We start from the raw sequence: 12731 nt of genomic DNA, 5'->3' as shown, positions 1-12731 counted from the left end.
CTCCTCGTGTGTGTGTGCGCGCGCGTGTGTCTATATATATATATATATATATATATATATAAACTTTGAATGTGATCCCTAACTCGCAATATTCTTTGACCTAAGCCTTGTTAGTTTTCAATGACTTTGAATGTGGTCTCTAACTCTCAATATTCTTTGACCTAAGCCTTGTTAGTTTTCAATTTTTGATTGAAATCTTTGAAATTAATGTAATACTTTATTTCTATGTATATTACTATATTTTTAAAATTAAAAATTGAAATTTATAGTTGTTTATATTAATGAGATTTTAAATAAAAATCCATAATTTGTGGGAGTAAAAAATATTAAAATATAAATTATAATATTGTGTGTATGTATATATAAGCATGAGTACATTCATCAAAATTAACAAAAAAATTATTGTACCAAAACATGGGTACATTCTTCAAAACCACACAGAAAAAGTAAAAGATATTAGACTTAATAACATTAGTAAATTTCTTCAATTAAACTTGACATGGATACATTCTCAAATCAAAATAAAAGAATGTACCCATATAAGTTTAAAAATGGTTAGAAAAAAATTGAATAAATTTTATATAAAAAGAAGGTACATTTAACATATAACAAATTGGTATATTTAAGCATGCGTAAATTTTAAGATTAAAAATTTTAAAAAAAAATTACATGAATGGGTGCATATACGATTGAAAAATTGAAAAGATTTTTTAAAAAGCTAATTGGTACAAACTTATTCTAATTTTTTTATTTATTTTAGAAATGTTTTGAATTAAAAATTAGTTAGGAGTTTAATAAAGGTGTGAGTATTAAAATCCTAAATTAATTATTAATTTTTATTTTAAAAAATTATGTAACTGACATGTAAATTCATTATTACATTAATGCTAGGATTTGGATCAAAATCTGAAAACTAATAAGGTTTCAGTCAATAAACATTAGTAACTAGGGACAAGAAATAATTTTTCATATATATATATATATAAATTAAGTACAATCTGGTAATGTTATGGAGAGATATTCACAAACAAAAAGATGTCTCCTTGTACGGACATAATTGTTAAATTTTGAAAGGGTTCGCGAACAATAATTCAATGCCATTGCCTTATAGGAATAATTAACCATATATAGACTAGCTTAATTAGGTAATACAAGTGGTAGCCTTAATAAATGATCAAAAGTTTGTCTTATCTCAAAGCTTACCTTCAAAATTTGTGGAATTATATTTGAGGAAAAGCATGATAGAGAATCGATTGTTACTTAATGTTGGGAGACTTTTAGGTCAAGTTCGACTTAGACTTTCATACTAAGTTCCGAAATATCTCGAAAGAATTAGCATGAGAAGGAGAAAGTTTGCATAGTGTTCTAGGCCAAGTAATCTGGATTTCCTAGGGTTCTAAGAATGCTTCTCCTAACTGTAATGGTTGAAGGAAGGTTCAAGAAAGCCCAAGGTCACATGAAGATGGTTCTTTTGAAGATCCAGACTGTTTGCACATAGGGAGTGATTTCCCTAGCTTGGTGTAGAACAACCTTGAATGCCTTCTCCCATTCTCCCCATCTCTCATTCTCACATTTTTCTCTCTGTTTAAACCTCTGTATTATTATTGTGGGACCGTGCTTTTTTAGGGCTGGGGTAAAGTTGACCTGAATACAGTTACCTCAAAAGTTCGGTCATGAACTCACCGACTCTTAGCAAAGCTAGATTAGACATAGTAACGGTGCCATTATCACCTTATTATGGGCCAATAGCTAGGGTCCAAGCGACTTTACTGGATGACCATGCTTATTCCTAAAATCTAGGAATATACGTGCCGCAAGTAATCATAAACTCTAGGATCATGCAATATCTACTTCTAGATATTCTCTAGGATTCTTTCGACTTAGAACGAGGATCCTATCCTAAAAGGTCTCTCTCTTGATAGTATAAATACACCCGCCTAGGGTTCATCACAGGTAACGCAATCTAAACGCTTGAATTCTCTTGCCCACTGCTTGAATCTAAAGCTATTCATTAACTTAACTGTCAGAGAGCCTTTGGCCGACACATCCCCTGGTCTTAGGCTTGCTCATGGTTGTTTGTTGTTTTGCAAGTAGTCGAGTTTGAGTACTTCCTTCACATGCGATGGTGCATGAATTTGGTTCCAATAATTGGTGCTTTCATGAACTCTTATTCCTCTTGGCCATATCACTACACAATCTGACATGTCTGATGGTTCAGTTAACAACGACGACCTCATTGCCCTCTAAAACAATGCAAACCAAGAATATGACAGGGTCACCGTCATAGACGAGATATGGGAATACGTCATGAAAATTTGTCTATCTTTGGAAAACATCCAACGAAGTCCGTTGGTCAGAGAGCATAGAAAACTCGCTAACATAAAAGCGCGTTTAGGAATCTGACTTGGAGGCTTTTTTTGCATCAAACCAGTTCATCCCTATCATCACGCAATCATGTTCTTCCAAAACAATGGTTTTTATCTCGATATTTTTGCAGCCCTGATAACATGAACATTCACCATAATGCATGACCCAACTTTACATTTTTCGAATTTTAGATTCTACATAAATTGTGTATGCATTATATTCATAATTGTTGAATAATGTGAATTTGATATTGCCATGAATTGCATCAAATATATGTCCATGCATTAAATTATATAATATGCACTGAATTGAATTGAAAGAAGAAAAAAAATAAAAGAAATCGGAAAAGGCAACCTGGGTTCTTCAAACCCATGACCTTGAGCCATTCAACCAAGCCTACAGCTTGGGTGGCCGAGTTGTGCCAAGCCGGAGCCGAGGGCTCCAGGTTTAAAACCCAAAAACCCCGACGCATTCCATGACGTCTCCACTATTTCAGGTTAGCGTGCAGCCAATCCTCACCCACGGGTCATCATGTTTTGACGACTTGCAGTTTATCCCCGACACCGATTGACTGAGATTCCCTCGAATCTCATCAGAATTTTTTTAATTTTCCGATTCATATTTCAAGGATTTTGGTAGAACGTTAAGATTTCTCAATCTCTGTTCATATTTGTGGTCTCCATTGACCCATGAACTCATCCCGAACATCGTTGTCCCAAAGCACAGCTGCCTAAAGCGGTGGCACCGGCTTTCTTCCTCGGCGAATGCACCCAGCTACAGCTGAGGTGTCTTTGGACCCAACCTGAGCCCTATTGGGCTTGTCTCTCAGCCTGTTTCCTTTTTCTTCTTTAAGCTCACCTGTAGCGGCTCGTTACCTTTGCTCGACCCATCTTTCATTTGTTGTGGGTTTGCAACCTAGCCAAACCCATTCCAGCCCAACTTTGGGCTTGGATCGCACAACTCAAATTTAAGCAGCCCACCCGTGGGCTTTGGCCCATGATTTTGGGCCCCAAGCTTCAATTGTTTATTTTTTTTAGACAATTTGGGTTTTATATTTTTCACCCACACTTAAATTTGGCCCGAAGTCCAAATAATTAATTCAATTATAATTATAGACATGGAGTTCTATTTGCATATTTCCTTGTTGCATATTTCTATGTATATATTTGCATTTGTCCGCAGGAACATATGAACCTGAAGTTCATAATTATTTCAAAACCTGAAGTTTTCCTTAAAAACATCACCCATGAAAACCCGAAGTTTTTCATGCGAATTTAACCAATACATGTCTATTAGAACCTGAATGTTCTACTCCTATGTGAATGGATTGATTTTTTTTCTCCACTGCACTAATCACATCTTGTCCTTTATTTTGTGATAGGAACATGTCGAATTTGAACAAACTCGACTTCACCGCTTTGGATGACTCTGAAATGAACTACTGTCAGTTGGTCCAAGATGTGAAGCTCCACATCACTGCAAAGAATTTGCATCCTATCATTGAAGATGAGATAGACAACCCTGTTAGCGAAGCTGAGAAAGCCACTACCATGATCTTCATCCGAAGACATATTCATGACACACTACAAACTGAGTACCATACTGAGGAGGATAAACAAGCACTATGGGTCATTTTGGCTGATCGTTTTGATCACCAAAATGACATCTTCTTGCTTGCAGCAAGACATGACTAGTAGCATTTACACTTCTAAGACTTTAAGTTTGTGAATGAATATAATTCTGAAGTTTGTCGAATCAGATCACCTCTTAAGTTTTGTAATGAAACTTTAACCGAAGAGGATCTCCTGAAGAAGACCTATTCGACCTTCTCTGTTACTAATATTGTCATGCAGCAAAAATATAAAGCTTATAAGTTCACCAAGTTCTCAGATTTGATCTCTGTTTTACTTCTCGCTGGAAAGCAAAACCAACTGTTAATGAAGAATCATTAAGCTCGACCTACTGGGTGACTGATGTGCCTAAAACACACTATGGCACGAACCAATGCCCAAAACACCAAAAGAGGAGTGGAAAGGGCTGCCAGAAGCCACCTCATCATGGTCAACAGAGCCAAGGCCCATGTAAGGGAGGAAAACAAACCCCAAATCGTCCTAACCTCACTCCCAAGACCCTAAACTTCAAGAATAAGGGCAAAGCACCTGAAACCATGGATGCAGATAAATGTTATCGCTATGATTCAAAGGACCATTTGTCCCATGTTTGCAGAGCTCCCCAAAAGAGTGTAGCTTCCCGTCATAAGAAGTTTGAATCCAACTTTATGCAAGTGGACAAACCGGAGAGTTCGAAGATGAAGGTTTCTGACTTTAAAGAGGCTATCACACTTATGGAAGATTAGAATCTTAGACATAAACTATTTTTTAGTTGAAATAAGACATTGAGGCCAAATTCCACAGTAGTGGCCGAACCCCCTCCTTGTTTTTTGGTTAAATTTTGAATAATTTTCCTTTATGTTTCGATTATTTGTTGGTGATTTTTTTTTGGATATTAAGTTTTTAATTAATTTCCGTCCTTGAATGCTTAAAATTATTTTGAATGGATATTTTTATTTAGAACATTGATGCATGTGACCGATTCAAATTAATTTTTCATTCTAGGTATGACTAGTGGGGAAGTTTGTTGTCTAGTAGATAGTGCAAGCACGTACACCATTTTACGTGAATGTATCTATTTCACTAACTTCGTACCTAATGATGCACCTCTAACAACCCTTTCAGGTCCATCCAACCTAATAGAAAGATATGGTAAGGCATGTATAATGTTGTCCAATGTTACAATTTTGACTATTGATAAGACAGTCTATTCTCCATGTTCCGGAAGAACGTTGTTGATCTTTAAGGACATTAGAGATAGTAATTACTACGTTGAAACCCACGTAGAAAACGAAGTTGAATTTCTGTGCATAACTTCCTATGAATATAGCCAGAAACGTATTATAGAGAAGATGGAGCGTATCCTGAGTTGTCTATATACTACAACCATAAGCCTCATAGAGAGCCACTATGTGGTCAGCCTTACCTCTGGGATCTCGCATGAAATTACATTTTGGCATGATCGTTCGGGACATCCTAGACGAATAGCAATGCGTCGTATTCTCAAATCAACACACGGGCATCCATTAATCCGAAGTTTAGGTTCGATTCAAAAAATCACATGTCAAACGTACCAAGCTCTCGATTGCTACTTGGGGCTATGCAATATTGCACGCAGCCATGTTAGTCTACCTGAAGCCTATTACGACCCAACCATATAGCACCCTTCAGTTGGTTACCAGATACGAACTCGACATATTGCATTTGTGCATTTTTGGTTATGCGGTCTATGTGTCGATTTCGCTGCCCTTATGTACAAAAATGAGGCCTCAGTGAATGATGAGAATCTACGTTAGATATGATTCTCTTTCGATTATTCGTTCCTTAGAACTTTTGACAGGCGATTTGTTTACCGCTTGTTTCGTGGATTGTCACTTCTATGAGACAGTCTTCCCGTCGTTAGGGGGAGATAAAAATGTCAATGTTCCTGAAGAACAATGTGAATTATCGTGGATGACTCCCACTTTGTCTCATTTAGATTCTCGCGCTGCTTAGTCTAAAATTGAAATGCAACGCATATTAGATCTCCAGAGCATGCCAGATGCTTTCACCGATCTAGCACGAGTGACAAGATCACATATTCCATATGTGAATGTACCTACAAAGATAGATGTACCAAATGTACAACGAACTTCCCTCCTGGAGGCCCGGGACGCCAATTTGGCCGATCCACGTACATTAGCGGCTAGTTAATCATTTGCCCCTACACAAAAGTGTGGTAGACCTCTTGGTTCAAAGATTTCACACTCTTGAAAGAGGAAACCCACAACATAAGCTTCTGAAGAACCTACCATGAATCTGGCTGTCGCTTACTTATTCTATCGTGAAATTTTGGTTTATTATGCTAGCTTAAATGATGTGTGGTGTATAAATGAGATGATTATTGACGATGCATTAGCATATGCGGTAGCTACTGAGATCATGTTGAGTGATGACATTAAACCGCGTGCCATTGATGAATGTTAACGTAGAACCAATTGATCAAATTGGAAACAAGCAATCCAAGTGGAACTCAATTCGCTTGCGAAACGTAAGGTGTTTGGACATGTAGCTCATACTCCTCCACATGTGAAACCTGTTGGCTACAAGTGGGTTTTTGTTCGACAGCATAATACAAAGCTCGTCTTGTTGTGCAAGGCTTCTCACAACGCCCCGAGATTGATTGTGATGAAACTTATTCACCCATTATGGATGTGATTACTTCTCACTACCTTATCAATTTGGTAGTTTCCGAAAAACTGAGTATGCAATTGATGGACGTAGTAACTGCGTATCTCTATAGGGATCTTGATACGAAAATTTATATGAAAGCTCCCGAGAGACTTACATTGTCTGGATCAAATATTTCCAAATCCCGGAACACACTCTTAATTCGACTGAAGCGTTCACTCTGCGATTTGAAGCAATCTAGAAGAATATGGTATAACTGTCTGAGTGAGTATTTGACTAGTTAAGGATACGTGAACCACGAACTATACCCTTGTGTGTTCATTAAGAAGTCATATTCCGGTTTTGCGATGTTGCAGTATATGTCGATGACATTAACCTTATCAGAACTTCTGAAGAGTTCACGAGAACTGCCGCGCACCTAAAGTTAGAATTTGACATGAAAGATCTAGGAAAGACTCGATATTATCTTGATCTCGAGATAGAGCACCATTCGGATGAAATCTTAGTACATCAAACGAATTACACCCAGAAGGTGTTGCGTTGCTTTAACAAAGATAAAGCGAAGCCTTCCAGTACTTCTATGGTCGTTCGATCGTTAGATGAAAAACGAGATCCCTTTCGTCTGAAGGAGGATGATGAAGAGATTTTAGAGCCTGAAGTTCCTTTTCTAAATGCAATAGGCGCTTTATTGTTTTTAGCTTGATGCACTAAACCTGAAAATCTCATTCGTTGTTAATATTTTGGCAAGATACAGTAATGCACCAACACGTAGGCACTGGACTAGCGTGAAAGACATCTTCTGTTACCTTAAGGGTATTACGAATTTGGGGTTATTCTATCCATACAGATCCTTGAGTAATGCCACACCTCCTCTACTCGAGTTGATTCTCATCTTGTTGGTTATGCTGACGCATGATACTTATCTAATCAGCACAAGGCGCGCTTTCAAACAGGTTATGTCTTTACCGTTGGAGGCACCGTAATCTCTTGGAGGTCAACTAAACAGACCTTAGTTGCCACTTCGTCTAACCATGCTGAAATTCTCGCCTTACATGATGCAACTCGGGAATGCTTTTGGTTGAGAGCAGTTGTGGGCCATATTTGAAGTTCTTGCGATCTTTACCCCATTGTTGACATCTCGAAGATGATTTATGAAGACAATGCAGCATGTATCGAACAACTCAAGAAGGGTTACATCAAATGAGACAACACCAAGCACATTGCACCGAAGTTCTCATTCTCACATAAAAAACAAGAGCATCAGAAGATTGAAGTCACACAAATCCGTTCACATGACAATCTAGCCGACCTCTTCACCAAATCACTACCGAAGGCGACGTTTCAGAAGCTTGTTCAAGGAATTGGTATGCGTAAACTTTCTGAGTTGTAACATTACTATTTCTTTTTGGAATTGTGATGGAGTCAACCTATTTAGAAGTAAGAACGTCTAGTCATACGTCTTAATGTTTTATCAGTTTTCTTAACTTTGAAAAATTAATTAAGTAAATTTGGTCCTAATTGGGTAAGGCATCATGAGGAATTCTTGAAAAATAAACATCGTCAAGAAAGGTTGACTATGCGAAAAATCAGGGAGGTAAGCAAGAAGGAATTTCCAAAAAGATTCAAGCAACATGTGAGTTGATATAACAGTCGCATTATTTACTTACCTTTTTACATTTTAATTATGACGTGTCTATAGTTGTCCTATCAATTTTTATCTTTGTTTGTACTTATTACAGATTAATTCAAGATGTCATGCTAAGGACATGTTGATATCTGAAAACTTGAATTGGCTTGCTAATTATCCTAGCAGGCTTGTGACTAGATTCAAATTATTAATGGGTTCAGATTTTGTATAAAATTTGTGGATGAAGCATAAGAATCAAAATTGTGGTGTCTTTGTACCTACAAATATTTCTAGCGCAATTGGGCAAGTGGATTGTTTTGGTAAAGTGGTATATATGTTTGAGGTTAGATACTATAGTCCTACGGAGGCAGAAGATAGGGGTCGAGCTGTGATGCTATATAAGTGCGAAATGGTTAATATTGAAACTCCAAGAAGTATGAAGACTGATCAATATAGATTTACTTCGGTGAACTTCAATCGATTGGGACTTGAAGAGGATCCTTTCATATTAGCTTCACTAGCTTACAAGTATTTTACGTGGAGGACACAATTGAAAAAGATTGGCATGTAGTTGTTCAAATGCAGCCGAGGGATTTGTTTGACGTATTGGAGGATAAGGATGCAATTGATAATTATGCTATACCAAATTTGGATGATTGGGTACTTGACAATGAAAATTTGCATACTAACATTGCCTGCCAAGTTCGTTAATTCAATCAATGACCACAATGAGCTAACGGATGATGGCATGGAATGATTTTATATCTTATTTTATACTTTTTAAGTATTGATTAGACTATAAATTTAGTACTGCGGTGACATTTTCATTCTCTAATTATCTCTTCGTTCCTTTATTGCATATTTGATATGTGGGCCATTTTCTTGTTCTTGGGACCAAAATAAGACAAACCGGCCATGCACACTCCATGCACACCATGCACACCATGCACAAAAGCGAAATGAAATACCCACATATAAATTATAAAACTCATAGCTCATGTGCATGTCCTTGTTCATGTCGTGTACATGTAGCATACATACAGTGTATGTACTTCATATTTTTAACTCGTTCATGCAAAACATGATTTTTCCTTCCCCATCACTACCAATTTATCCTTCTCCATCGTCCATCCCACCTCCCTATCTGCTAGCTTCGCATCCCGATGTTCTACAATTTCGCATCCATTTCAATCCCACCACTAACCTTTCAATGGATAACAACTATGCCGTGTTCCCAGAAAATGAAGGTAAATTGGGGGCCCTATCAACTCGTTCAAGCATGTACCACAACTATGAAACAAAGATGACCACGTTAATAAGAAAGAATGGAATCTTGGAATGCGCATTCGAACCCCACCAGAAGTTGTTCCCCTTGACACAAACCATGGAACAAATGTACACAGCGTGAAAAATTGACAAATTGACTAAATAAGGTCACCAAATTAGGGGGAATCGAAACTAGAAATGGAGAGAAATGAGGAATTTTTATAGTGATCGAAATGGGGTAGATTGACTCTAGTGATGAGATGGAAGATAATTGGGTCAGATACTGGAGGCCAACACGCTTCGAGACAGCCTGCATCGTGATCTCAGCCGCAGGTTCTTTAGAGTGAGTGAAAGAGAGACCTGTTGGATGAAGAAGATGGGTGGGATCAGTACTGAGTCGAGTTTTGACTGGGATGAACGTAATAACTCATTTATACGGGAGAGCAATTTGGTCATTTTAAGTTTTAAAAAAATCCTATTTTTATCATATTGTTGTGCATGTCGTGTGCATGTTATGTGCATATCCCAAAAATCCTATTTCGGTCCCAAGATTAAGGAAATGGCCTGTTTCAGTCAATTCTCCTAAATTTTATCTATTAATGGACTAAAATATTAGAGACATATACACAAGAAAAACTCTACATGAACCCATGCCATAAAAAAAACACAATCAGCAAACCATTGAACTTTTTTTTAATAAGTATTCCTATCGAATAAAGGAGCATTGGAGTTGGATTTATCCGACATGATTTTTCCCACCAATGTTAAATTTTGCTCAGGAAATTGCCCCTAGTTTACACAAAATAGAAGTAATGTCGGTTCGTATCTAATGCCACTAAGCAGTAATGTTGGTTATTGTTGGAACCAAAATCGTGCATATCCGCGGACAAAGGCGAAATCAGTCAAACTAGCCCATAATCTCTGATGACGGAAGAATGAGGTTAATTGGGGGGTGTGGTTGAATCTGAGAAGGACTGCCTACATATCTTTGGGAAGAAGAATCAAACCACAAGTATAGTTCTATGGAAGAATGAAGTAAACCATCCTTGACAAATAACCTATAGCAGGTCGTTGGGAGATGAGTTCTTCGCGCACGTGTCTACGCGTAGACGGCGATGTAAGAACCTCTGCTAGGCATCAAGAAAATATGTGTGTAGTAAAGAATATAAGACTTGGAGAGAGAAATATGTGATGTCTATATGTCTGAAAAAGAGATATTTGAATGTAAGTGAATGTCTATGATAGTCTTCTAGAGAATGAAGTGATCAGCGTAAAGAGAGATAGATCTAAGAAATAGAGATCGAAACCCCTTGATAAATACCCAAGCTCATGTATTTATAGAGATCTTAAGAGTTCTTGTATCGCGAGACTATCTAGGAGGAAATCTAGGATAAGATACCCAATCTTCCTTGAATAATGATTATATTGCCTAATATCTAAGATATCCTAATTTGACTTTAACTAGGGTTTCCTTTACTTGGGAGACAAGTAATATCTTTAATAGGCCTAAACCTATTATGCCAGGCTCGATCCATAGGCTTCGGGCATTCCGATCATTATCTCCATGTGTCATAGGCCCAAAATATCACGGTCCCACAAGTGCCCCTAACTATGCTTTTCAGAATGTGCTCTGCTTTGAAGATGGATAGTATATAATAGACCGTGAGTGAGTCATCCTAGAATAACTTTTCTAGAATGTGTGTTAAAATGGCTTTCGAACTTCTTGTTGATTTGGAGCTAGCCAAGTCCAGCTATTCATGGTCGCTTGTCTTTTAATGGTTTGATCTTTTAGAGTCCCAAACCATATTGTAAACCCCTGGTTAGAGTTCCCGATGCATAGCTGAAACGTTGGATGTGAGGTGGATTATGCCAATATATTCCTAGAAGAACTTAGATGTAATAGGAATATTCTTCTAAGTTTGTTTTACTCAAGTCATTAAGCATGTTAAAATAAAACACTTGAAACATTTCATCATTTGCTTCCTAATCATGAAATATAGTTTAATTTGTCAATATTTCTAAAGTAAGCTAACTTTGAAGTAAGGAGTACTGAGGCGAAACACAAGTAAGCTTGTGGGCCTAGGACAGAGTTTATCAAAACCCCATTCGGTGACGTTGATTAAGAAAAACATCACCTCCCAAACTTAGTGTTTATAAAGATTTCCATTGCACTATTCGAAGTACCACTTTACTCCGGTACCAATAATTAAATATTAAACCCATGAAAAACCTTTTGCCCCAGACTTGAGTAACGCATTGATCGAATTAAGGACGAGAAAGTGTGGAAACATACCTAGAATGGCCTCTAGATTTTAATGTCAGTTTGACATGTTTGAGCTGTTTTATTTGTTGATTATGTTTGTTCTTTCACCTTACCCCCATTCTACGTTAAAGGATTTTATAGTGTAACGTGTAACCAAGAAAAGATTTCCTTCTCAATCCGAATTGCTGATTTATCCCTAGTGAATCTTAAACAAAAGTTCATCAGGGACTTAGTCGTCTACATGTAGGTTAGAAACAATTATTGAATCCTTTTATCATACCTTATATGTTGGACCTGAGCGTTTTTTATTGGACTACACTTAGCTGGCTTGGCTAAGGCATTTTCAAGTATCAGAGCTCCGTTGGAATAAAATTCCTCTTGAGGATTTCTTAGTTTGGATGCCTCATTTGGATTTGCTTAACACATGGTGTTGCAGACATACTTGACTTAGTACACTGGTCCGAGATAGAAGTAGTCATTCTTAGGGTTAGAGTTCAGAGCCAGAGCCACCCTCAGATGATTTTTGGATCGCTCTTTCGATTATTCCCTCGAATGGTGTAGGGCTTAGGTTTGAATGTTATAACTCATAACTTTTCTGGTTGTATAATGTTTCTGGAAGTCGGATGGTGCATTGAATTTTTGGGTTAGGACGCTATGTGCATGTGCCCTTAACCCGCCAATCATAATTGCGCTTATTTCGACTCGAGCCTCTCAAGTTGTTAACCGTACAATATGAGATGGGCTTAACAGAGACTCCTTTGACCATTTTGAATTTTTAGACTTGCATTTGTGCGACGTTTCAAAGTTCTTCATAATTCTGGAATTTAGGGTGTTCCATGTACTGTAGTGAATGGTGAAAGAAAGAAAAAACAATGGTGTGAGAGGATCTAAAAAGACCATTTCCCAGCTTTGGGTTTTCTGTCTTGGA

General features: G+C 37.4%; 1 protein-coding gene across 1 annotated transcript; it reads left to right on the top strand.

The window, feature by feature from the left end:
* The first annotated feature begins 3752 nt into the window (after positions 1-3752).
* LOC114825063 (uncharacterized) lies at positions 3753-4319 on the top strand. The gene is made up of 2 exons (XM_029103398.2): positions 3753-4011; positions 4114-4319. Exons 1-2 carry the CDS (start codon positions 3753-3755, stop codon positions 4317-4319), a joined length of 465 nt encoding a protein of 154 aa, XP_028959231.2.
* Positions 4320-12731: the final 8412 nt, after the last annotated feature.

The sequence above is a fragment of the Malus domestica genome, chromosome 05 (genome assembly GCF_042453785.1).
Source record: "Malus domestica chromosome 05, GDT2T_hap1".
Classification (NCBI taxonomy): Eukaryota; Viridiplantae; Streptophyta; class Magnoliopsida; order Rosales; family Rosaceae; genus Malus; species Malus domestica.
Note: the sequence above shows the minus strand (reverse complement) of the source record. Positions and strands in the feature narration are given on the sequence as shown.